At 41.8% G+C, this 27,958-nt stretch overlaps 1 protein-coding gene across 1 annotated transcript; it reads left to right on the top strand.

Moving 5' to 3' along the window:
• Positions 1–11,160: 11,160 nt before the first annotated feature.
• ALG11 (ALG11 alpha-1,2-mannosyltransferase) lies at positions 11,161–27,320 on the top strand. The gene is made up of 4 exons (XM_082859435.1): positions 11,161–11,324; positions 16,371–16,601; positions 19,937–20,868; positions 24,070–27,320. The coding sequence occupies exons 1-4, from the start codon at positions 11,176–11,178 to the stop codon at positions 24,339–24,341; spliced, it is 1,584 nt and encodes a 527-aa protein (XP_082715561.1). The 5' UTR covers positions 11,161–11,175; the 3' UTR covers positions 24,342–27,320.
• The last annotated feature ends 638 nt before the right edge of the window (positions 27,321–27,958 follow it).

Below are 27,958 nucleotides of genomic sequence, written 5' to 3'. Positions count from 1 at the left end.
GATATTCAATTAGCAATAATAAAACAAACTTCCCCAAAAGAAAAGCTCACGCCCAGATGGCTTCAACATTGAATTCTATCAAACATTTATAAGAAGGAAGCACTTCTCAAGTCATTCTGAGACAAGTATTATACTGATACCAAAACCAGAAAAAACATCACAAGAAAACTACAAACCAGTATCTCTTATGAACATGGACACAAAATTCCTCTACAAAATAGTAGGTAACCAAATCCAACAACATATATAAAAAAAAAAAGACTACATGACCAAGGAGGATTTGTCCCAGGAATCCAAGTTTGGCTTGACAACTAAAAATCAATTAAAGTACTTCACCATATCAACAGAATAAAAAACAAAAGACATATGGTCATGTCAATAGACACAGAGAAAGCATTTGACCAAATCCAAAATCCTTTCATATAAAAACACTCAACGAACTAGGAGTTGGAGGGAACTTCCTCAACCTGATAAAGAGCATGAAAAACCCACAGCTAACATCCTACTTAATGGTAAAAGGCTGAAAGTTTTCCCCCTGAGATCAGGAAGAAGAGAAAGATTCATCTGCATGATATGTTCACAACAGGCAAATCTATAGAGACAGAAAGTGGCATAGTGGTTGCTTAGGCATGGGGGTCATGGGGAAATGGGGTGTGATAGCTAAAGGGTGCAGGATTTCTTTCTCAGGTGATGAAAATGTCCTCAGATTAATTGTGATGGTGATTGCGCATACCTGTGAATTGTACGGTATGTGAATTATATCTCAATCTAGCTATTTTTTTAAAAAAAAATGTAGTAGAGAGGCCATTAAAATAAGAATTAGAGAGGATATGCCTTTGGCATTCATGGAAGCCTAAACAAAAAAGGTTTCAGAAGAGTGGTGAGGCAACAGAAGTGGATAGACTGCAAAAAACCTACAAAGCACCACATAGCCTTCAAGGAGAATGGATAAACTGTGCTGCATTCCCACAATGGCACACTGCACAACAACGGATCTTAGAAATATAATGTTCTAGTGGGAAAAGCAAGTCCCAGAAGACTAAACACACTATAATATCATTTTCACAAAGCTCAGAAACAAGCAAAACTAAACAATGTATTGTTCAGACATTCACGTATGTGTGATAAAACTTCGTATACACACAAAAAAGCTAGGTTACAACAAACACAGAATTGAGGACGGTGGTTACCTCGACAATGGGTATTTCTACAGGTCACGCAAGAAGATGAGAAGGGAATAGCTGGGTAGAAGCCTGGCATCGATAATACTCTTGTTCTTCAGTCAGGTGGTAGGTTCACAGGTGTTCTCTATCTCATTAATGTTTTATAACTATGCATGTGTGTTTATATATTATTTCTTTTCTATTCAATAACTAATAAAATAATGAAGGGGAAATATTAAAGTGAGTGGAGGCATGGAAACAAGCAAGTGCAGATGACATTTTCTGAAAGACTGAGGAACAAGGAGAGGGAGAAGTAGTACAACAGCCAGTGGGAGACACGAGGCAATGAAAGACTTCAGAATGAAGGCAGGTGGACGACTTTATAAGCTGAAAGGGACAAGTCTGCAGAGAGAGGGAAAGACTAGAGGCGAAGAAAAGACAAAACAAGACCTGATCAAACCAGTAAAAGGCTCCAGAACAGGCAGAGAGGAAGGGGCAGGGGTCAAGGACACAGGGAGAAAAGAGAACCTTGAAAGGAAGGTGGGCCTCCTGAGACTAGAGATGAGCAACTGAAAACAGACTGTAGATCTAAACAAAATTTGGGGAGAAGATGCGTAGAGATAGGCAGAAAGTTGAAGAAAATTACACACAGTGGTGTCAATTTTCTCGAGGTAAGAAGTGAGGTCAGGGACTTCCCTGGTGGCACAGTGGTTAAGAATCTGCCTGCCAATGCAGGGGACACGGGTTCGAACCCTGGTCTGGGAAGATCCCACATGCCACAGAGCAACTAAGCCCATGCGCCACAACTACTGAGCCTGCGCTCTAGAGCCCACGAGCCACAACTACTGAAGCCCGTGCACCTAGAGCCCATGCTCCGCAACAACAGAAGCCACTGTGATGAGAAGCCCGCGCACCATGACGAAGAGTAGCCCCCGCTCACTGCAACTAGAGAAAGCCCGCACGCAGCAACGAAGACCCAACGCAGCCAAAAATAAATAAGTTTATTTAAAAAAAAAAGAAGTGAGGTCATCTGTGGAGGATAAGGGAAGGCAGAGACTGAGCAGTGGGCTCGCTGCAGGTGGGAAAGGCTTGAAAGAGTGACTCGGAGGTTGACTAATAACAAGACAAAGGCATTTGCAGGCACAATCGAGATTAGAAACAAGTTGCTGGCTGCACCGACCACGCCGTTCCACGGGCAATTTGTTTCTAATCTCGATAGTCAGCGGCACCAACTGCATGGTTGCCTGAATTTCCGTGGCAATTCTGTCGCTCTGGTGTAGGAGCAGAGAGTGCAGTTTGTACACTGATGCTGGGGCAATGGGATGGACGGACAAGAAAGTTCAGGGTTCCAGTGAAAGAATACTTCAGACTGTAAACCAAGAGTCTGTCAGGACAGAGAGGCCACAGACTCCATAATGATAATAATAATAACAGACCCATTGATGGACAGCTTTTAAAACTGTTTTTAAAAAGTAAATCTATAATGTTAGCACCACTGGGTTTAGAAAAAGAGGAAAAAAATGAAGATAGCCTGGAATGAAAGATGCCAAAGATTTTAATACTGGTTATCATTGAGTTGCAAGAATACATGTTTTATTTCTAAAAACTAATAACTAGTGCAGCAAAAGCAAACAATAAAGGAAGTTTACAAACATGCTAACAACAGTCATCCTGTTAAAAAAGAAACAACAGGTCCCAAATGGAGTCACTTGTGCTCAGCCCCACATAAGTAAACTGAGACTTAATGCGTAACCTAACTGCAACTTCAGCCTCTCCCAGGAATGTCATGACCTTCAACCAGTCAGTGTGCAATTACCTGGTAAGCACTAGTGGGGTAATCTGCCTGATAAACCCCTGCTTTCCCCAACAGGAAGCTGACCTTACCTGAAACAACCCACTCTTTGCTACAATAACTTTCGTGCCCCGCCCCACCCTGCCTATAAGTCTTCCTTGGAGCCCCCTTCTTTCTGTTAAGATAGAAGCTTGCCTGATTCATGAATAATTAAATAAAGCCAATTAGATCTTTACTCGGTTGAATTTTGTTTTTTAACAATCCTAAGACTGGCAGGAATAGAAGTAAATTTCACCTTTTGGTATTTACTTTCCAAATTTTTGTTATGGAGTTAAATTACTTTTATAATAATAATTTCCTAAAGAATTATAAATGTTTCTAATGCCCAATGCAGAGTTACTTTTAGTTTTGGGAGAAATTGGGGCTTCAACAAAACTGCTACATTCTAACACCATAGATTTCACAATTACTGGTGTTTTAAAAGTCTTATTTGCAGTATTAGTTACATCACAATAAAAGGTCACTCTCTCTGCTTTACCCTCTACTTTATCTCATCAAACTTTGATCTGCTCAGATTTTCTCCTTTGACCTGGTTAAAAAAAAAGTCACAAACATTCCAGAATTTCACTTGGCAATGATTCCAATCCTATAGATAAAAATAACATTGTGCACACCTGAATTTGGATACGTCCCTGCAATCTGTGCTATAGTATTAGTGAACTGTACTCATGTCATTGGCCCATCCCCATGCTTGCAATGGAGAAGAGAATGTATGATAAAATAAATAAATGTAAGATAAAAACGCATTTAAAAAGCCAGCGCTCACACCCCCATAGTTTATTACCCAGTTACTTTAGTACCAACTCTGCTCTGTGCTGTTGCTGTCAGGACCACCACTGGCCTGACATTAGGAGTGTAGACTCCACGGGAAATGGGGCAAAACAGCCAACTCCCAGTTCCTTTTTAGGCTTTTCAGCCACCTGCAGCTTACATGGGGTTGGTCATCATCCAAGGCCTCTAGCAAGTCGCCAGCAGCTCCACTCCCTTGAGGAGTGTTTCAAGACTGCTGTCCCATGCTCAAACTCTCCACTCTCGGGCATAAAGTCCGAACTCCTGACCTGAAAAACAGGGCCTTTCATAATCACTTTTCAAGCCACTCGCAGCCTCCCAAATGCATCTTTCCGTTCCCATCCTTGGACCTTTGCACATGCTGGTCTCTGCCGGCAACGTCCCTCTTTCCATTCTACTGTGTGTCCAGCCAACGCCCACTCCTCCTCCAAGACCTCACTCCTGCACTACCTCCTCCGAAGTTCTTTCTGCATCCTTCCCTCCCTCTCTGCCTCCCTCCCTCCCAGGAGAAGGCTATCACTTGATCCTCCCTCTCTGCCTCCCTCCCTCCCAGGAGAAGGCTATCATTTGATCACTCTCGTCTATGAGCGCTGCACTGTGAGGACACCTCTGTTCCAGCCCCTATGTCTGCTGCCTCCAAGAGCACAGGGCTGACCTCTGTTCATCTCTGCATCCCTCTGCTTGGCCCAGCACGAGGCGAACAGAAGGTGCTCCATAATGTTCATGTACTGAAGGCTAAAGGCCAGGTCATGGGCCCCCTCCCCTTCTGGGAGGGTCACTGATGCCCCACAGAGAGGGCTCCGAAGAGAAAACCAGGTGAAGAGATCATGTTCTAATTCATTTATTCGAGATCAAGTTGTCCCCTGTTATGTGCTGTGGAGAGCATTTTTTAAATGATACTAACCTGGCATTCACTTTCAAGAAGCACAGAGTTGCAAAGAAAAGCTCTAATCAAAGCTATATTGCAAAGAAAAGTTTAATCAAAGCAGGTGGTGTGACCAATTGTCAAGTAAGTCTGGAAGAAAATACCCATCTGAGAAAGTAAGAAAGGCCAAGCTGGGACTCAATCCCAGATCTCTTACCAGCTGTAGGACTTCAGGCAAGTTACCTAACTTCTCTCTGCCTCGGTTTCCCCAACTGCAAAGATGATGAACACTGACCTCGTGTTGTACCTCTTCCCCTCCTTCCCTCTGCTCCTGCCACTCTGGCTTTCTTACTGTTCCTCAAACATTCAGGTCACTCCTGACATAGGAGCTTGACACCCTCTGGTTCCTCAACCTAGAACACTTCCCCCCAAATCTGAGTCATTCGGGTCTCCATGCAAATGCCACCTCCTCCGGGAAGAATTCCCTGACCACCTGCTTCAAAGAGTATCTCCACTCCCACGTCATCCTAATGCCCCTACCCTGATTCATGCACCTCACAGCACTCCTCAGCACCAGAAATAACACTATTTGTTTACTCTTTTTTTTTCCTTCTGTATCTCCTTCTAGGATACAAATTCCTTGAAGGCAGGGTCTTAGTCTCAGCTGGATCCCCAGTGCTTAGAATGCCTGGCACATAGTAGATACAGGCACACCTCGGTTTATTACTCTTCACAGATAATACGTTTTTTAATAAATCAAAGGTTTGTGGCAACCCTGCATCGGGCAAGTCTATCGGCACCAATATTCCAACAGCGTCCGCTGACTTTGTGTCTCTGCGCCTCATTTTGGTAATTCTTACAATATTTCACACTTTCTCATTATTATTCTATTTGTTATGGTGATCTGTGATCTTCGATGTTACTATTATAATTATTTGGGGGCACCACAATCTGCCCCCATATAAGATGATGAACTTAGTTGATAAAATGTGTGTGTTGACTGCTCCACCAACCAGCAGTTCAGAGCAAGGGCCTAACTTTCTACAATTCTGTGAAGCCTAAGAGAGGTGAGGAAGCCGCGGAACAAAAGTTTGAAGCTAGCAGAGGTTGGTTCATGAAGTTGAAGGAAAGAAGCCGTCTCCGTAACATAAAAGTGCAAAGTAAAGCAGCAAGTCCTGATGTAGAAGCTGCAGCAAGTTGTCCACAAGATCTAGCCAAGATAATGAACAAAGGTGGCTACACTAAACCACAGAGTTTCAACGTAGACAAAACAGCCTTCTACTGGAAAATGCCATCTAGGACTTTTGTAAATAAAAATAAGTCAATGCCTGGCCTCAAAACTTCAAAGGACAGGCTGACTCTCTTGTTAGAGGCTAATGTAGCTGGTGATTTTAAGTTGAAGCCAGCGCCCTTCTGAAAATCCTAGGGCCTTTACGAATTATGCTAAATCTACTTGTGCTCTACAAATGAAACAAGGCCAACATGACAGCACATCTGTCTACATGTTTTACTGAATATTTTAAGCCCACATTTGAGACATACTGCTCAGAAAAAAAGGATTCCTTTCGAAATATTACTGCTCATTGACAATGCACCTGGTCACCCAAGAGCTCTGATGAGCACGTATTGGGTTGGCTAAAAAGTTCATTCGTGTTTTCTGTAAGATGTTATGGAAAAACCCGAACGAACTTTTTGGCCAACCCAATACAAGGCGATTCATATTGTTTTCATGCCCGCTAACAAAAAAATCCATTCCGCAGCTCATGGATCAAGGAGTCACTTCGACTCTCAAATCTTATTATTTAAGAAATACGTTTTTGTTTTTTCTTGCGGTACGCGGGCCTCTCACTGCTGTGGCCTCTCCCGTTGCGGAGCACAGGCTCCGGACGCACAGGCTCAGCGGCCATGGCTCACAGGCCCAGCTGCTCTGGAGCATGTGGGATCTTCCCGGACTGGGGCACGAACCCACGTGCCCTGCATCGGCAGGCAGACTCTCAACCACTGCGCCACCAGGGAAGCCCAAGAAATACGTTTTGTAAAGCTATAGCTGCCATAGATAGTGACTCCTCTGATGGATCTGGGCAAAGTCAACTGAAAACCTGGAAAGGAGTCACCATTCTAGATGCCATTAAGAACATTCATGATTCATGGGAAGAGGTCAATGTATCAACATTAACAGGAGTTTGGAAGAAATTGATTCCAACCCTCATGACCTTGAGGGGTTCAAGTGGAGGAAATAATTGCAGATGTGGTGGAAAAGCAAGAGAACTAGAATTAGAAGTGTAGCCTGAAGAAGTAACTGAACTGCTGCAATCTCATGATAAACGTTCATCGATGAGGAGTTGCTTCTTACGGATGAGCAAAAAAGTGGTTTGCTCATACGTGGAATGTACTCTTGGTGAAGATGCTGTGAAGATTGTCGAAAAGACAAAAAAAGATTCAGAATATTACATAAACTTTACCAAACTAGTTGATAAAACAGTGGCAGGGTTTGAGAGGATTGACTCCCATTATGAAAGAAGTTCTACTGGCGGGTAAAATGCTATCAAACAGCATTGCGGGCTTCCCTGGTGGCGCAGTGGTTAAGAATCTGCCTGCCAATGCAGGGGACATGGGTTCGAGCCCTAGTCCGGGAAGATCCCACATGCTGCAGAACAACCAAGCCCGTGTGCTGCAACTACTGAGCCTGCGTGCCACAACTACTGAAGCCCGTGTGCCTAGAGCCCGTGCTCCGAAACAAGAGAAGCCACTGAAACGATAAGCCCACGCACTGCAATGAAGAGTAGTCCCCTGCTCGCCACAACTAGAGAAGGCCCGCGAGCAGCAACGAAGACCTGACGCAGCCAAAAATAAATAAAATTTATAAAGAGAAAAAAACAGCATTGCATGCTACAGAGAAATCATTCACGAAAGGAAGCGCCAATCGATGTGGCAAACTTTTTTTTTTTTTTAAGATTTTTTTGATGTGGACCATTTTAAAGTCTTTACTGAATTTGTTACAACATTACTTCTGTTTCATGTTTTTTGGTCGCGAGGCACATAGGATCTTAGCTCCCCGACCAGGGATTGAACCCACACCCCCTGCATTGGAAGGCAAAGTCTTAACCATTGGACCGCAGGGAAGTCCCAATGTGGCAAACTTCACTGCTGTCTTATTTTAAGAAATTGCAGTAGTCACCCCTACCTTCAGCAACCACCAGGCGATCAGTCAGCAGCCATCCACAATGAGGTATTGACCGAAGGTGAGGGGGTGGGGTGAGGTGGGGGGATGGGGGGGAGTCAGTATATATACGATTTTAGTGAAGGGGAGATGCATGCAATCAAGCATACCTTTTGGCAGAAGGTTGCTGCTAGTCACGAGGAGCAGAGGTCTCCATTAATGATTTTAGTGCTTTTCTAGATATGAGAAGATACAAGAAATTGGGCTCATAAAATCTCTTGAAAATATCTAACTATCTGAAGGCCTGTTCCGCCAGTTTTTCCCAAAGCACAGAGTACCTCATTCCTGATCTCCTGCCTCGGCCCTTAACTCCTTTCAGGGTGTGCTGAAGGTCAGTAACTGCAGTGGCCAGTGACTTCATTCTTGTAGAACCACGTGGTGAGTGACAATTCTTAGTTGGTAGTGGCAAGACCCACCACTGGCAAAAAGATTACAACTCACTGAAGGCCCAGATGATGGTTAGTATTTTTTAACAATAAAGTTATTTTTAAATTAAGATATGTACATTTTCTTTTAGACATGATGCTATTGGACACTTTATAGACTGCAGTATAGTGTAAACATAACTTTTATATGCACTGGGAAACCAAAAAGTGCCTGTTTGCTTTACTGTCATGGTCTGGAATTGAACCCACAGTATCTCCAAGGTATGCCTGTACTAAAAAAATTATTGAATACATGGTGATGACAAGAAAATACCTACATCAAAAGGTTTTGTGAGGATTAACTGAGTGTACCTGGAGGAATATAAAGTGCTTCAATACAGTGTCCAGCACATAGTAAGCTCAATAATATTGGCTAATACCATTATCAAAGGAATCCAGAAGAGGGTGAGGTGTGGCATGAGCAGAGGCAGTTACACAGTGTCAAGAAGAGGCAGGTCTTGAGCTTGATCTGGAAAGATAAGGATTTTTCTGCTGGGCAGAGAGATGGGGGCACGGCAGGGGGCTGGAAGAGTCTCCTCTTCCGTACAAGCTGCCCCTCCCTCACAGGTGCTCTCCCAGCTCCTCCATTAAATGCAGAGTCATCCCACGAAGAATCATCTACTGACCAGCCTCTCTCTGTCCATCCATTAATCCATTTATCTTTCACTTCTACGCCACCAGGGCCTAGATGAACTTCACCCCAAAAAGGCACACAATAATGTTGTCGAATTGATTTCTGAAATCTGTAGAAAAGGCACAGGCTACTCTTCAGACCAGCAATCCTGGCCTGGGGACCTATCCTAGAGAAATACTCAAAGGTCAGCATGAAAAATCACTTACAAGGATGTCCACTACAGTATGGCTTGTGAGGGGGTCAAAACAGAAGCAACCCGAATGTCCACCCATGAGAAAAGAATAAATACACTATGGTGCATCCGTACTGTGCAGAGGTGAAACTAAGTAACACAGATGCTTATGTACCAGCATGAAAAATCTCCAAAATATATTGTTAAATTGGGGGGAAAAAAAGGTTGGAGGGGGACTTCTCTGGTGGTCCAGTGGGTAAGACTCCGTGCTCCCAAGGCAGGGGGCCCAGGTTCCATCCCTGGTTGGGGAACTAGATCCCACATGCATGCCACAAAGATCCCGCGTGCGGCAACTAAGGCCCGGCGCAGCCAAAATAAATAAAATAAATAAAAATAACAACAACAAAAAAAAAGGTTGGAGGTTGGAGAATACACACTACATGATCTCATTTATGTAAAACAAGCAAATATTCTAAAACCACACACACAAGAACCTAAAGATTTCTCTGGAGATATAGATAAGCATTAACACGATAGATACATGTTAACACCCCTGTGCGTTTCAAAACTGTGCCTGAAAAATATCAAGTTTTCAATGAGCATTTGCTGAATGGATGAAGACATATGTACATGAGCAGAAAAAGACTGGAAAATGGATCTGCTTTTCGTGCTAAATATTTCTGTACTATTTGCATTTTAAGAGGCCGCACTAATGTATTACTTGCATGATTTAAATGAACTCAAAATAGTTCTTCAAAAACAAACAAACAACCGTTGCAGGACCTGGATAGATCATAAAGGGGTCTATGCACCAACTCTTGAATAACTTTTCAAGGTAGCTAATTTAATCGTACTGACCAATCAGGGATCTTACACAGCAACTCAACTCTCACTTTACCTCTCCAGCATCAAACTTCTCAACAGCAGACGAACAGAAAAGTGGTGCGTTTTAAACTGTTCTGAAAAACAGTTAATAGCATGCCCTTCCTAAAGGGTATTCTAACAAACCACGCGCTGGGCCTCCCCCGCGCACACCAAGGAACCCAGTAAGGACCGCGGGCGGGCGCGAAAGGTCCTCCAGGCAGGTGTGCGCACACAGAGCTCCGGGAAGGAAACTCACTCTCCGACTTGCCTTTTCACGATCTGTAATCTGTCTCTCCTGCTGAGGCTTCATCTCCCGGAGGAACTAATTTCTTCTGTGATGCAGCCCAGAGCCCAAGGTCACCTGGTCAGGGGAGGAGAAGCGCGATGTTAAAACCCCGGGAGAAGAAGAGCGCGCAGTGGATGGCACCCTCATGATTTGGTTCTAACCCGAACCGACACCTGCATTTCAGACGAGGAATCGTCAGTCCTCATCACACCTGCTAATTCAAACTTGCGCGCCATTGCGCCCCAGAGGGCAGGGTGGGCCGGGAACCCTCACCCACACCCGGAGACAGGCCTGCCGGTGCCCGAGAGTCCTCGGCCGAGCTGAAACCCAGGCGAGGCGGACCCGTCCCCCCTCCCGGGTCTCCGCTACCTCACGGGCCGGTGCGCAGAGGTCTTCAGCCTCGGGCGTGCGCCGGAGAGAAAAGGAGGGAGGGCGAGCCGCGTAGACCAGGGCGGGGGATGCAGATCCCAAGGTTCGACCACCGCCGGCTGGGAAGGTGCGGCGTGGCGAGGGCCGGCTTCGGGTCCGCTCTGCGCAGCTCCCTCTGGAGCGCCGCGCCGGGCTCCAGGGCGCCGCGGGTCCGAAATGCCACAGCAGCTGCGGGAGTGAACTCCGCACCTAGAAAATCGATCTGAGACGCGCATGAGCCTCCCATTGGTCTCCAACGGGCAGCAGGCTCTAAGACTGGGGGCGGGGGCGCCAGAGCGGGGTCTTCAGTGGGGGAGGGGGCCGAGGGCGGGAGCGCCGGCTGTCCATCACAGGCCACGCCCCCCATGCCCAACCCCCTTGTGGCTCCGCCCACGGGGGGCCGGGCCAGAGTACGCCACGCCGAAAACTTCTCCACCCCCGCGGGAGATTCGATTGGCTGGAAGGCCGTGGGAAGCTACTACCAGCAACCAATTGAAATGCACAATCGCCCCTGTGTGGGCGGGGGTGACCGAATGTTTCCTCAGGAGCCAATAGAGAAGAGGAACAACGAAGCGCTTCCCGAGATCGTGGGTCGGCGGAAGATGGCGGTCGCCGCTAGGGGTTGGTGCTTGGGCGAGTTATTGAGGTGAGGAGCGGGTGGTGTGGGCTCGCAGGCGTTTTCCGTGCCGCGCAGTTGTATTTGTCCTCCCAGTGCGACTAATGTTTGAGAGGAAGGGCTTTCCTTGTCACGAGTCTAAGCTATTTTCTCAAGGCCAGTGACCGTTTCCTCTCCCTTTGGGGTCTTCTAGATAGACAAAGAGGCTGCGTTAAAGACTCAGTTTACCGCGTTTTCTTTCCCTGCCCCACTGCTGGCTGAGGGCTCGAGTTTCCCTCCCGGCTTTAGCTTTTTCTTTCTCTTATTCGCACTCCTATTCGTCTATCATAAGTTATTCGCATTCATTCCTCATTTTCCTTTATGGTTGAGCCACGAATCATTTTCCAATCTATCATGTTATTTTTGGTGAAGAAGAAACCGGGTCTTCCTTTTTCTTGTCTTAGTTCTTCTTCTTTCACTCACCAGAACTGTCATTGTTAGCATATGTCATTTAAATGTCAAGTTTATGTTGAATCCTCTTCTTGATTTTCCATTGATTTCTTTTCTGATTAATGTAAGAATAGTTATGTAAAATATTTCTACCTTGTCGTCATTGCATAGGTAATACGTTGTTTCTTGTAAAAAAGTTAGGAAATAAATGAGCAAAACAGAAGTCTCCAGGAATGCTACCATCCAGAGATAACTATTGTTAACATTTTGGTGAAAAAACTCCCAGACCTTTTTTCCACATTTGTTGTTGTAATACTACTGTATTTTACATGTGTTGACTTACACTAGTAAAACAGAAGACCTAGTATATTCTACCTACACAGCTCTTTTAACACCTACATATTTTTGTTCAGGTTGAAATTTTATCATTAATACGATAGCGTCCTGAATAGCAGTGTATATGTATTCTCTCCAAAATTCAGGTATTATTTCTTCATTATTGCCCCCTCTACTTCAAGTTCTGTAATGATTATTTAAATCATTGGAACAGGAAAGTATTTTCAGAGCGTTCATATTCTTCCCTGCCATTTGAAATATCCCAAACTCCCTGCTTTGCACATAATAATGACTAAATAAAAGTTTGCTGAATGGAATGATTCACTGTTGATTACAGTTACCTTTTCAAAGTCTTGTGTTTAAATATGAGTAAATATTTAATGGCACACATTTTAGTTATATTTAAACAAATTCTAAAATGGTTGATTTTGATGTGCAAGTACTGTAGGACGTTTAATAAATTTCTTTATAGAACCTGTATGTGTATCTTTGAAACTAACAGACTAAAAACAAAGGACTGGCTCAATTTTAGTCATTAATATGATTTTTTTTTTCTGATTTTCAGTTGAATAGTTCAGTTTGAAAATCCTATCACATTTATTTTCCCACTTAAGTCATTTGAAGGAAATGTCATAAAAATCTTTGGATTCTGTGAGTCAGCTACATTTTAAATTAAACAGACTTTTGGTCTTGTCCTGGGAAAGCTAACTATTCAAGATAATACGGCTTTTATGAACTGATATATTCCAAACATTAAGTGGCCAATCTTACCACTTCTGTCAAGCTCTCTTCATCCTTTACAGCAGTGGTTCTTAAAGTGTGGTCCATAGACCCCTGCAAATCCCCAAGACCCTTTCAGTGGGTCCTCAAGGTCAAAATTATTTTTATAATAATGTTGGGATAACGTTTGCCTCTTTCATTTTGTTGACATTTGCACTGATAGTGCAAAAGTATTGGTGGATAAAACTGTTACTTAGCACAAATCAAGGCAGTGACATCAAACTGTACTAGTAGTCATTGTGTTTCACCTCCATGCACTTGCTAAGAATGTCCTTGATGAAGCAGTAAAAATTATTAATTTTCTTAAATCTCAACCCTTGAGTACATATCTTTTTCTGTTTGTTTGTTTTTGTTTGTTTGTTTGTTTTTTGCGGTACGCGGGCCTCTCACTGTTGTGGCCTCTCCCGTTGCGGAGCACAGGCTCCGGACGCGCAGGCTCGGCGGCCATGGCTCACGGGCCCAGCCGCTCCGCGGCATGTGGGATCCTCCCGGACTGGGGCACGAACCCGTGTCTCCTGCATCGGCAGGCGGGCTCTCAACCACTGTGCCACCAGGGAAGCCCGAGTACATATCTTTTTAATATTCTGTATGACAAAATGGGGGGAACACATAAAGCACTTCGACATACCAAAGTAAAATGGTTATCTCAAGGAAAACCTCTAGTATGATTGTCTACATTGCAAGTTGAATTAGACACCTACTTTTACAGGACACAGTTTTTATTTGAAAGACAGACTTACAGACAAACTGACTTGGGTATTTAGTAGATATTTTCTTGAAAATGAATGATTGACCCTGTTACTTCAAAGAAAACAAGTGACTGGGAATTCCCTGGCAGTCCAGTGGTTAGAACTCTGCGCATCCACTGCAGGGGCCACAGGTTCAATCCCTGGTCGGGGATCCCGGAAGCTGTGTGTGCGGCCAAAAAAAAAAACAAAACAGAAACAAAGAAAACAAGTGACAGAATTTATTGCTAATGATAAAGTTTGAGTTTTCAAGTGAAAGTTAGAATTTTGGGAAACTTGTATCTGCCATTCTGACCTTGACCATTTTCCAATGCTTAAAAGATTTTTTCTGATGAGATGGGTAGTAATCTTAACAAGTGTGATTTTGGGGTATTGTATAAAGAAATGTGTCAACATTTGGAAACTGTCCATTACTCGTGAACCAATATTGCCCAAATAAGTCACAGTGTTACAAAATCACACATACAGAAAAGTTCCATTCAAAGGGCAAGATAAACCAATAGATTTCAGTGTAACAGAGCATGGAGAGGGCATTGATAGGGTTTCAGATTCCATGTTGCAATTGACTGCTAAGAAATTGCCACTTGTCTAATTTGGTATAGTATTACAGAAGAATATTAGTAGCCAGAATAGGCCATTTAAAAATACTCCTCTCTTTTCCTGCTACATATGTGAGTGAGCCTGGGTTTTCTTCCTATACTTGAACCAGAACAACATATCGTTACAGATTGAACGCAGAAGCACGTATGAGAAGCCACTGTCTTCTGTTAAGCCAGACATTAAAAACAGTGACACCCTCCTTACTACTTTTTTTGGTTTAGAAAACATAAGTTTTTTTAAAATAAAAATATGTTTATGTTATATAATGGATTTATTTCTTTAATGGATTCATAATTTTTAAAAAGTTTCTCAGTTTTAATGTCTAATATGTTAAATATTGGTAGATATAATCAGTGTAACAGTGGTTCTCAGTCAGAGGTGATTTTGCCCCTGCAGGACATTTGGCAGTGTCTCACGATATTTTTGATTGTCCTGTTTGGGAGGATGCTCCTGGCATCCAGTGTGTCAAGACCAGGGATGCAGTTAAACATTCTATAATGCACACAACAAAGAATTATCTGGTCCAAAATGTCAGTAGTGCTGTGGTTGAGAAACCTGATGTAAACAAAAACTGGATGGAGTCCTCAGCAGTTTTTAAGATTTATAAAGGTGTCCTGAGACCAAATCATCAAGTAATGGACTTGTTCACAATAAGAAATCCTGCATGAGAAATTTATTTCAAAACTAAATATCAATAAAACATTTATTCCTCTAAAGAATTTGTATGTTGTCTACTTAGGGACAATGAAAACCATGTAACTACACAGAATATCCCCCTATTTGGTTCGGTCACTAAGCAGCCCAGAACCCAATCTGCTGTTCACTACTGTGTACAAATTTAGAGCATGCATCTCTGTGTCCTCCACCCCCGTCTCCACTCCCCTCCCCACGCCCCAACATACTTTAACCATATACGTTCCTTGGTCTTGACTTTTCATTATTTAAGTTTTAGTATTGTTTTTATGTCTTATAGGCCCCTCAAATCCTTTATAAAGGGTAGGCAGCGTATTAAAAAAAATTGTTAGGTACCAGCTATATTAGCCAACCCTATGAGAAAACCATACCTTGAAAAAACAATTTAACATAATTTAAGAGACATCTGAGGAGAAACTAACACACCATTGTAAAGCAATTATACTCCAATAAAGATGTTAAAAAAAATTCTTACAAACATGAAGTACTGTTTCATAAGGTTGTGAGAAAGCCAAGATAATGGTTTCTATTATTAAAAGTCTTGCATTTCGGTATGACACATTTGTCGTATGGAAACACCGCCCCCCCCAAAAAAAATAAAGACATCTGAGGATGTAATAAAATTTTGTATTCAGTCAACAAATGTTTTTTGACTGCCTTCTCGCCAGTTATGATGCTAGGCATTGGGATATGGTGGTGAACAGGCCTGGGTCCTTTGCAGAGCCTCAGTCGACCTGGCAGTAATAGAGAACCTTGCAGCAGTGACTGTGGGAGTAAGGCACATGGGAAGACAGTGGTTTCAGGGTCATGTAAAGAGATCAGATGCAAAACTCAGAATTAAACTGGAAAAATCTAAGCTCCATTCCCCTTCCCTCAAAAATTGTTCTACTTGGGAGTTCCCTGGCCATCCAGCGATTAAGACGCTGAGCTTCCACTGCAGGGTAAGGGTTCGATCCCTGGTTGGGGAACTAAGATCCCACAAGCCGCATGGCAAGGCCAAAAAAGAAAAAGGAAAAAAATTCTGCTTGAGGCAAAGTGAGATAATAAAGATGATTTAGTGTCTCACCAAACTTTTAGCTGTGGAATATTGACTATGGAATATTTCTTTGGATTACATACTGTCATTTTGAGGGTCAGATGCCTTTCCCAGTCATATCTTGTTTAGGTTAATAATTAAATTAATTTTAATCCCTTAACACATATACTGAGTTAGGAGAAAGGTGGCTCAACATTGATTTTTACTGCTGATTAAAAAGAAAAAGTACGTTGAATTGCCAACATGCTGTGGAATTAAAGGGGACCTGCACTTTTGACATTAGATATTTTGTAGCATTAGAATTTTAATAACTGAGTATTTTGTTAGGCTCACAAGCTATAAAAATTTTCTTTGCTGCTAATATATAAAGCAGTTATGTGAAAGTAGACTTTAATTTGTAGCCTTTTTTTAATGGGCATTATATCCATTTTCACCCCCCTTTCCCTCTCATTTCAGGTTTTTTTATTCATTATTCTTCCCTGGGCTAGTTGTATGTGGAGTTTTATGTGTGTGTCTACTCAGTGTCCTTTGGGGAATCAGACTGCTGCTACAGAGAAAGAAAAAGTCGGGCTCAGCTAGCAAAACTGGGAAAAGTCAAACGGTGATTGCATTTTTCCATCCCTACTGCAACGCTGGCGGAGGAGGAGAAAGAGTGTTATGGTGTGCCTTAAGGGCTCTTCAGAAAAAGTAGGTATGCATCTTTCTTAACAATTTGGTATATTGTTACTATTTTTGTAAAAAATCATCACCCAGAATGTATCTTTCTCTAGTCATAGCCAGGGATTCCTTTTTTAAACTATTCTTCAGTAAGGAAACACTGCTGATATGCCAACCTGTCTTACAATATGCTACCGCATTTTACTTGATATGATAAAGAAACAGAAAGGGGAAGTATCTGCCCTTTTATGGCATAATTTAGTGGGGATAACTTGAGAGAGTATGTGGAGAAGAGATTGAATAATAAACAGAAATATACCAAGTACTGTGAAGCACTTTAAACCTGAATACTTTCAGTCAATGGTGGCACACAGGAAATAATCTCTCTGAAAGCATCTATTTGATTCTGATTTTGATATCATTATCAGTTGGATAGTCTTAAGTAAGTTACCATGTTAGAAAGAATTTGGTGTTACACATCTTTTAACGTTCTAGGCTTCCTTCTCCCCACCCCTATCCCACAAGAAAAGAAAAGGCACAGCAAAATACAGGTTTCATTATATGAGGAAAACTATTATCCTTCCATGGCGACCCTACTTCCTGGCACACGCCCTTCATTCAGTTTCAGAGTCTTCCCACGTAATGCCCTTAGCTCTACATTTCTACATTCTTGGCCCTTCTTGGCTTCTAACCACCGTCCCTGTGTATCCTCTGCCATCTCCCATAACTGCCTAAATCCAGAGAATTTTCTTAAATCCCAGCTTAATTCCCACCTCCTTGAAGCCTTCCTACTGTAGTCCATACTGTTCTTTCCTTCTCATAACACCGTGCATTAGCCTTGTCTCTAGATTACCCTTGAGGGCAGTGGTCAAGTTTCATGATATCTGTACTCATACCCCCCCCAGCAACCCCTATTACTCCTCTACCTGACTGATGAGAAAAAAAATCCAAATAATTAGTATGACGTAGAAGATACTTTTTCATCTTGCTCCTGCCACATTTTGTTTCTCATCCCTCGCGTTCCCTCACACATACTTTGCTCCAGCATACTGACCTAGGAGCATCACGCCCTCTCAAGATTCCTTGCCTTTCCATCTAGTGTTCCTTTTTTTCTGAAATAACCTTTTTCTCCTTAGGTAAGTCCTGCAAGTCTTTCCTGACTCAGCATAAGCTACAGTACACTTTTCATTCAGTCTCCCTATATTTGGGGAGTTGGGGAAGCGGGGAGGACCTACTATGTATTGGGTTGGCCAAAAAGTTCATTCAGGTTTCTCTGTAACATCTTGCGAAAACCCCGAACCAGCTTTTTGGCCAGCCAATATCAAGCAGTGTTTTAAGGGGTTGAATTTAAATGGTGAACAAGATAGATCAAGTCCCTCTTATGGACCTTAGATTTCAGTTGAGAGAGAGACAAGATAATAAACGGAAAATATCAAAAGGTGAGAAGTGTTATATAAGAAATTCAAATAGGGTAATATGAGAGTGACTCCACCATTTAGACTGAGTAAATTAGGTACAGTCTCTGAGGAAATAGCACAACTAAATTCTGACCGACAAAAATAGCTGACGTTTACTGAGCTTTTACTGTCTGCCGGGTGTGGTTTGAAGTGTTTCACACGTGTTAGGTGACTCAGTCCTCATTACAACCTAGCGAGGTGGTTACTGTTATCCTCATTTGACAGACAGGGGAACTGAGTTCCTAGAGCCCATGTTCTAAACATACGCTCTCCTGCTCACTTTATGAAAAGACAGTGAGGGTGAGAAAAGAATTCAAAGCAGAGGGAGCAACTGCTGCAAGTCCCCTAAGACTGGAAGGAGGCTGGCTTGTTCAGAGAAGGGAATCCAGTTTGGCTGAACCCTGCTGAGCAAGTGAGAGAGTTGGGGGGCAGGGGGTTCCAGAGTGAGGCGGCGCCCAGTACGCAGGGCTTGAGCGAGCAGGGTGAGGAGTTTAGACTTTATTCCAAGTGCTGTGGAAAACCATATGAGGGTTTTTAAACAGATATTCTGCTTATCTACTGCTGCTTAATAAACCACCCCAAATTGAATGGCTTAAAACAAAAATTTATTATTATTTCTCAGAGTTTCGAAGTTGACAGGCCCTGTTTGGAATCCTTCACGCTCAAACTGTTGCAGTTAGATGGCAGCTGGGGCTGGAGTTGTCGGAAGGCTTCTTCCCCCACAGATCTGGTTCCTGGCCTGGAATGACTGGGTCAGGCATCTCTGTCACCAAGCAGCTTCTCCGTGTGACTAGCTTGGGCTTGCACACAACATGGCGGTCTCAGGATAGCAGGACTTCTTACATGACAGCTGTCTCCCCTTAGAGTGAAGTAGAAAGGTGCCAGTCTCTTAGAGCCTGGGTCCAGAAACTGGCACAGTGTCACTTTTGCCATATTCTATTGGTAAAAGCAGTCAAGAGCCCACTGTTACTCCAGGGGAGGGGACATAGATCCACCTCTCAACGGAAAAAGTGTCAAAGATTTTGTGGCCATCTTTAAGCTGCCATAGATGACCATCCTTTTTACATTTTAAAAGGCTCCATCTAGTTGCTGGGAGGGGGGCTAGGGAGGAGTGATTAGATGCTCATCCTTTAGACATCACAGCATCCTGGGGTCTTCATCAGTACACAGCACATTATTTGTTTATATGTCTGTTCTCTCCACTGGACTGAGCTCCTTGAGGATAAAGACTCTCCATCATCCCTTATTCTGTAGAACCTAGTAGCTCACACTAGGTAAGTTAATAAATGTTCTGTATGACTCAGAGAATAATTATAAACACAGCCAGAGTGAGGCCAAAGTGTTAAAATCATAAGAATGTACTTTTCCATATTTCCATTATAATTATATCTAATTGTGATGCAGGCACAAGGTCTAGCTTAAAACCTTTGTGCATTTCTCAGATTAAAAACACTAATGCTTTAGCATTTATGATCCTATCTAAAGATACCTTTAGTGAATTTTAACTCTTGTTTATGAATATTTTATTAATATTTCATTACCATTATAATGCTGAGAAAGTTGTCAAAATTTTTGAATACTTCTTAAAAATGAAAATGTCTCATTTATAAATCAGTAATTTTGTTGATGTCTGCTGGAGGGAAACTCTTAGTGGAGGGAAAAGCAAAGAACTAGAAGCAAAGAACTAGAAGCAAAGAACTAGAACTAGAAGTCTCCTTTGGAGGACTGACATTTTAGTTGTAGGGCAGTGGAAGACCCAGGAGAGAGTGGAGTCAGTAAAAAACAGTGGAAAACATTTTTTTAGTCTAAAAATAAGCTGCTTTATGATTGTGAGAAAATAATTATCTACAACCTAAACTGATTTTAACCTAAACTAATGAAATTCTTAACTGTTACATTCTGTTTTAGGTATCCTGAAGCGGTTTATGTTGTTTATACTGGTGATGCTGATGTCAGTGGTCAACAGATACTGGAAGGTGCTTTCAGAAGATTTAACATCAGATTAACGTGCCCAGTGAAGTTTGTTTTATTGAGGAAGCGCTACCTTGTGGAAGATTCACTCTATCCTCATTTCACACTGCTGGGCCAAAGTCTGGGATCCATTTTTCTTGGCTGGGAAGCTCTGATGCAGTGTGTTCCCGATGTTTACATCGATTCTATGGGCTATGCTTTCACGCTTCCTCTGTTTAGGTATTTAGGCCGTTGCCGAGTTGGAAGCTATGTTCATTATCCCACCATCAGCACGGACATGCTCTCTGTAGTGAAGAATCAAAATGTCGGATTTAACAATGCAGCCTTCATCACCAGGAATCCTTTTCTCAGCAAAGTAAAGCTTATCTACTACTATCTATTTGCTTTTCTATATGGGCTTGCTGGTTCTTGCAGTGATGTCGTCATGGTCAATTCTTCTTGGACGCTAAACCATATTCTCTCACTGTGGAAGGTTGGGAATTGCACTAATATTGTTTATCCACCTTGTGATGTGCAGACATTTCTGGACATTCCCTTACACAAGGAGAAGACAACCTCAGGACATTTACTGGTTTCGATTGGCCAGTTCAGGCCTGAAAAGAATCATCCTTTGCAGATCAGAGCCTTTGCTAAATTGCTGAATAAAAAGGAGGCTGAGTCACTTCCTCCACTTAAACTTGTCCTCATTGGAGGCTGTCGTAACCAAGACGATGAACTTAGGGTAAACCAACTGAGAAGGCTTTCTGAGGACCTAGGAGTTCAAGAAGACGTGGAATTTAAAATAAACATTCCATTTGATGAATTAAAGAATTACTTGTCTGAAGCAACAGTTGGTCTGCATACCATGTGGAACGAGCATTTTGGGATTGGTGAGTTTGTCCTGTAAACAACTTGTTTGGTGCCATGAGATATACATTTTAGGTGATTTTGATAAAATGATAATATTCCGGAAGTTTTCAGCAAGTCCTCAGTCTCTTCCCCGAGTCCACCAAGTGTGCTTTCCTCATTTGAGACCCTGTAAAACATATAATCAATAATAATAGCTAATGTTAATGGACCACTCACTGTATGGCGGTCACTCTCAAGGTCTTTACAAGTATTATCTGATTTAACTCTCTCTGGAACGTCACTTAATGGGTATTATGATTATTTCCATTTTGTAAACTCAGACACAGAGAGGGTTTAGACCTTGCCTAAGTTCAGTCACACAGTAAGAGATAGAGCCCAGATTCGAATTCAGACAGCCTCTGCTCTTCACTGCTGTATTTTCTCTCCCCACCTAACCCCATCAATGTGCTGGTTCAGATTCCTGGGCCTCATGCTAATCCCACTGAGGAGCCACCTCAGAATCTCTGGGTGGGCCCAGGTGGAGGTGTTTCGGGAAAGCCCCTCAGGTGATTCTGTTGTGCCTCTAAGGCCGAGAACCCCTGTCTCCAGGTAGGCTCCTCAGAAGAACCTTTTGGTTCTTTTATTTATTGTGTGCTCTACTGGAATGGCCTCAGGTGTTCAGTTTGGACAGCCGTGTGAATGGTGGTGGCTTTCGCCCACAGAGGCCTCCAAGAGCAGAGGCAGCGAGGGGCTGAGTTTCGAGCACGTGGAGTGGAATTGGCTGAGGGACGTGTGTGTGTCCAGCGGGCCTCGTACGTGTGAGTCTGAAGTAAGGAGAGGGAGCTGGCCCAGGAAGACAGGCTGCAGAGTAGTCCGGGTGGGTACCGCAGCCCGGTGGGCGTGGATGTGCATGTGGACGGGGTGGCCTAAGGGGAGTCTGTAGAGCAACAGGAGGCCCGCAGTGCAAAAGGCTGAGAACAGTGAGAGGCCACAAGTTGGCAGAAGGGTAGCCAGTGAAGGCGAAGGAAGGAAACCAAGGGAAGTGAGGGTTTAGGGAAGAAGGGAAAGGGCGACAGGTTCCAGTGCTGCCCAGATACTGGGCAAGATGAGGGCATGGGGGGCGACCTGGGCGAGAGCAGTGTCGACGGAGGAGTGGGCGTGAGGGTCACTGGTGGGGGGCGAGTGGAGCGCTGAGCGCAGCCCACGTGGGCCCTGAGTTATCTGTGAGAGGGAGATGGAAGGAGAGACATGGGCCAGGGGCGGACTTGTGACCTGGCGAGCGTGTGTGTGTGTGTGTGTGTGTGTGTGTGCGCGCGCACCCTCACAGAGACTTTGTTCTTATGAGTTTGAGCTAGCTTAAGGGCTGATAGGAAGGGGCCAGCAGAGAGGGAGAAGTGGAAGATTCTAGAGGGAGAGGGTAAAATTGATTAGGTCAAAGCCTCCAAGAAAGTACAGAGGAACGGTATCCAGCCTGGAACGGAATATTATGGTGTGTTCCATATTTTTCAAATAAGAGTTCAAATTAAAGCATTAGCAGAAAATTCTGTAGAGATTTCGCCTGTGTTGCAGAAACAGTTGTTAATGATTTAACTTCTCTCCTGTGCATCTAGGATGATAGCAGCCTGTACCATCCTTTGGAGAAGTAAGAAAACAGTAAATCAAATCATTTTCTGAAGGGCTTAGTTCTCTCTTGAAACATGGGTAAGAAAGGCTGGCTAGAATAATTTATACCCTCACCTACATCATTTGGCAGAAACTAATCAAAACTTTCATTTAGTTCAGCACTGCTATTGGGCGGCACACAGTTGTCTCAGATTTGCCAGAAATCCAGGCAGGAACAGAAGCACCAGCCTTACTTAGTGTGCCTCACGAAGATGGCTTACTTTTTTCCTGTTTTCTCCTAATGCTGTAATTTGAACATTTTGTTTTTGATACCTTTTTTTTCTAATTCAGGAATATTTTATATTTTCAAATTATTTAGGAATTCTTTAATTAGAAAAATAAAGACAATGGGATTATCTTTCAGGTTCTAAAAGTACCCATGAATTAAATCACTCACATCCCCCTCTTAAAAAACACAACAAAACCTTAAATCACATTGCTGTTAAGTTTTCTTACAGTAAGAAATAAGACCAACCTGTGCTAGAGTACAAAAAACCTGAAATTCTAAAAAAACAAAAAAAACCCCGGAAATTCCGAGCATGAAAATAATTTATTGATTAGACATCTGGTTTATTCAAGTATAAGGCCTACCAAAGATAGAATTAACACAGCTCATGGAATAGGGAAAAAACCCCATCCAGCACCTGCTTTGTCTCAGATTTCCTGGGGACAAAATTTATGCATTCTGTACTACAGCCTCACCCTAAAGCATTCACATGTGCTTGATATTAACTTGAATAGGATGTGAGAAACTTTCTGTACACTCAACTTGGCAAGTGTCATTAGTGATGCAACTTTCAGAAACATTTTTTTTTTTTTTTTTTTTTTTTTTGCTGTACGTGGGCCTGTCACTGTTGTGGCCTCTCCCGTTACGGAGCACAGGCTCCAGACGCGCAGGCTCAGCGGCCATGGCTCACGGGCCCAGCCGCTTCGCGGCATGTGGAATCTTCCTGGACCGGGGCACGAACCCACGTCCCCTGCATCAGCAGGCGGACTCTCAACCACTGTGCCACCAGGGAAGCCCCAGAAACATTCTTAGGCACAAGAAATAGCACTGCCTGCAGTGAGAGTCTTTGACAAGAAAAGAATATCATTAAATATAATCTTACAAATAGGAAGAAAAATATACACACTTTTGCCAATGGATTGCTTCACATATCAGGAAGAACGTCACAAGCAGAGATTTTCTTTCGATGAGATTAAAACACCGATACTCAACTTTTAATGTTTGTGATATCTTTTTTACCCCTTTTTATCTTTTAATATCCACTAACTATCTACCATCTTGCTAATAACATTCTCTAGTCTTCTTTGCTTTATTATCTGCAGTATATTTACTTTTTATAGACTATTCTTCTATCTACTTGTCGGTTTTAGTAAAGACAAGTAGCATTATTATGAAGCTTTGATAACTAAAAAAGTTAAAATTATTTTCACCAGGGAAGTTAAACGAGTGCATTTGTAGACATACATTTACTTAAATCGCCCGTGAATCTTAAAATTTATAAAGGGTTCTGCTCATCCTTGTTCTTATGAACACATTCAGAAACTTAAAAGACGACATGATTTCTGTTTCTCAGGAATTGTTGAGTGTATGGCAGCCGGCACGATTGTCCTTGCACACAATTCAGGGGGCCCGAAGCTCGACATTGTCGTCCCTCACCAAGGCGAGAGAACTGGGTTTCTGGCTGAAAGTGAAGAAGACTATGCTGAGACTATGGCCCATATTCTTTGCATGTCTGCGGAAAAGAGACTCCAAATCAGGAACAATGCTCGTGCATCTGTAAGCAGATTCTCCGATCAGGAGTTTGAAGTGACATTCCTAACGTCTGTGGAAAAGTTATTTCAGTAATTCCTATCTGTACAAACTAGAGATATTTTATATAAGATGGTTAGATACCTTCATATGTTAATATTTTTCTAAACTCATTCCCTATTGTAATAAAGTTAGTCTAAGCAAGGCCCTCAGCAGTATGTATATAACCAAGGTATTTACTTCAGTGGAAACAGGCAAAATTACCTAAGTGGAAAAGGTAACCTTATATAGTTTAAATATAAAAATCTTAGACTAAGTGTTTGGTCTCAAATTCTGAAAAATATGGGTCTGAAAGAAAAAAATGAACAATCTTAATTTTGGTATAATCCATATTTTTAAAATACTATTTATCAAATCACTTTACTTTAGAAACCAGGAAAGAGAATTTCCTTTTAGAAGAAAGGAAATATTGGGAAAAAAACGGGTGATTGATAATTGATTAATACTTTAGAATTATTTTGACATTTTTGGAACACAGAAAAACTCTGGTACGTTTAAATTCAAGCAATACTGTGGATAAAAATTTTGAATCTATCTAATGATCCTCTTAAAAGAACAAAAACTTTAAGCAGACTTAATCATGTTCTAAAAGCATGTAGTCAAAAGACAGGCTCACTGTGATTGCTCTATGTGTGTGCGTGGGCATGTAGAGATCAGGGTACTGCCAGTAATCCTTTCCATTAACTAGGTATTTGTGAAAATAGTTTTATGTTTAGTGCTATCAGTACATTTTTTGGACCTCTCATTATCCCTTAACATTTTCATGTCCCAGAGGCTATAAGTCAGCTTTTGGAAGTCATTCAAGAGGTCTGAGTCAGAACATTGCGGTAAGTTGTTTTTCTGATATTGAAGATATAATATTTGGATCCATCCACATGGTCTCTGTAATCAGCATCATGCACTGTAAGATAGTGAGGTGGCATTTTGAAAAGAGCACTGGACTAGCAGTAGAATAGCTGGACCTGACCTCAGCTTCATCATTTACAAACATCTGACCTTTTGACACTAAAGCTGCTTCCGAATCTTCTGAGTGTCAGCTTCTTTCTCTGTAACCTGGAGATGGTAATGGCTGTCCTCACTGCCTTTCATAGTTGTAAAGAAAACAGGGAACACAGAAAGTATGTGAAAGTACTTTGAAAATTATAAAAGTTACTTTAAAGGTAACAATATATAGTAAATGTCTTCTAGAATCCTGTCTTTATCAATGCATTACGATCCTTTGTAGATTCTTGTTACTAAGCCAGTAACTAGGAATCAGTATAATTTAACAGGACTCCTATCCTGAATAACTAGCATGGAAAAGTGAATATATACATGTGCAAATATGGCTGTTGAGCCTATAACTTTTGACATTTTCTGCGTACGTAATCAGTTCCTTCTAGTTCAGTAAATTGACCTCCTTCACAGTCTGATACACCTTTGTGTTACGGGCATGTGAAAGAGGTACATTTTTCCTTTCCAGTCTCCTCTTGTCCATTCATCAATCCACCCAGCTTTGTTATCTGCTTCCAATTACATTATTGATTCGTCTGCAGGCCATCTTCTGTCATCAGATCAAAAAGCACCAAAACAGAGTCCCAGGATGTTCTGACACACCAGAGTAGCTTTGTGTTGGAGAGTATTCAATTTAGAAAAGAAAAACTGGTGGAAATTGGAGCTGGAAGGAGCCCTACAAATTCTCTAGTCCAATTTTCTCTTATTTTCAACTTTACAGACAGGAACAATTTAAAGAACTTTGATTCTGTCAGTATCACAAAGTTGTTTAATGACAAAATCAGGATTACCACCCGGGGGTTCTGACCCCCCAGCCCGGTGCTTTTTCTTATAGCTAGTCTTTGAAGTAAGATTCATTACCATTGTCCACTCACCCTACCCATCTACCCAAAGAAAATCATGGGACTGAAGATAAAGAAATTGAAATGGACAGAGCAAAAGTAGAGGATATAGGAAAGGAAGAAAGGATTCTGAAATTCCACAAAACATTTTTTAAGCTAATTTCTTCAAAATGATTTTCATTTATCACAAACCTATCATTAGAAAATTTGCATATGTTTCCTTTCAGTGTTCCTAATGTGGTGTTAAATGTTTGTTTGTTTCTGAATACTTGATACCATGAAGAATGTCAAAGCAATATGTCAGCTACTGTCTGCCTGGAGAAATTGAGTGACTATTAATTCCTGTAAGACACTGCTTTTGAGTGGTCCAAACATGCTGTTTTGAACCTACAGCAGTGGTGATTCACATTCTTATTTCCAGTTGTGCATAACAAACTACATGTTACATGTTCTTTGTATAGTAATTATTTGTATCTAAATATGATTTAGATTTAATAGGTACAAAGTCTATATCTAAATAAGATTTAAAGAAGTGGTTTTATTATCTTAGATACCTTTCCCAATACAGTGCCTTTACACCCCTCATGTAGTCTCCCAATTCTGAATTATTTATTATCTACTGCTAATATTCCCAAGCTCCACATGCCAAGAATTTTTTTTAAAGAAAGAAAAAAAGTTTTTAAAGGCAAAACAAAACTGTTTTGCCTCTTGTACCCAAGAATAGGTTGTCAGGTTTAATAGATTTTTTTAAATGAATATTATTTCAGACATATAAAATACTAGAGCTTCATACACTTTAATAATTTTCAGGGTATTTTACAAAGTCATATTACAGACAAAAATGTGAGATAGGTGCCAGTGTGATTATCAGTGCTTTCAGAATATTTGTGTATTTAATTATGTAAATGTACCCTAGACTCCAGAACTATGATATGAATAAATAAATACGTGAAGGTGTGTCTGCTAAATGTGTCAATGGGTACAATGAAAAAGTTACTTCCCACACTACTATATATAAAATAGATAACTAATGAGAACCTACTGTTTAGCACAAGGAACTCAAGTATACTCAATACTCTGTAGTGACCTGTATGGGAAGAGAATCTAAAAAAGAGTGGATATATGTATATGAATAACTGATTCACTTTGCTGTACAGCAGAAACTAACAGAACATTGTAAATCAGCTATACTCCAATAAAAAATTTTTTAAAAAGTTACTTCCATTAAACCACAACAAGAAGCTATGCAAATTACTAGAATCAAATTATGCCCATGTGATTTGCCCTACCTCACCCACTATTCCTCTTTCCCCACCCTAATTAAGGCCACCCTTGGCTTTGGAGAAGCATCAGTTCCAATACTCTAGTGCTGTGTGCTCACTCGGATCATGCATAACTGTTACAAGACACTTAGAAGGGAGGTTAAGGGTTGATAACACTTCTTGGTACTATTTAAAGAATGATCAAGTTGATAGATATCATACATAGTTACCAAAACGCATGATTTTTCTAACAAAATTTATTCTAAAGACATATGCAGGTCTGATCAATAGTTTCAATTTAACAGATGTAGCCAAGCCTAAAACCAGAGTAAAGCAATCAGAACTGGGCCTCAAGAACATGATTAAGGTGACGGTGTGTGTAAGATAGGTAAGGTGAATTGGGCTGGAGCAGGTTGAAAAACCTTGCAGATACGCATACTTATCACATTGAATACTTCCTAATTTACAGCAAAGAACTCAAAATCTTAGAATGAATGATAAGGGTGGGTGGCTGTTACCTAAAGGAGATTTTAGCCAAGCATCTTGTTATTGGAGC

The sequence above is a fragment of the Leucopleurus acutus genome (assembly GCF_964270905.1).
Source record: "Leucopleurus acutus genome assembly, chromosome: 18".
NCBI classification, from domain to species: domain Eukaryota; kingdom Metazoa; phylum Chordata; class Mammalia; order Artiodactyla; family Delphinidae; genus Leucopleurus; species Leucopleurus acutus.
This window is presented reverse-complemented; position numbering and strand designations above follow the sequence as displayed.

Excerpts from the sequence above, each read along its gene's own strand:
- ALG11 (XM_082859435.1), top strand. The coding sequence starts at position 11,176 with ATGCACAATCGCCCCTGTGTGGGCGGGGGTGACCGAATGTTTCCTCAG. Across the intron at positions 11,325-16,370 it reads TGCTTGGGCGAGTTATTGAG|GTTTTTTTATTCATTATTCT; the intron begins GTGAGGAGCGGG and ends CTCTCATTTCAG. Across the intron at positions 16,602-19,936 it reads TTAAGGGCTCTTCAGAAAAA|GTATCCTGAAGCGGTTTATG; the intron begins GTAGGTATGCAT and ends ATTCTGTTTTAG.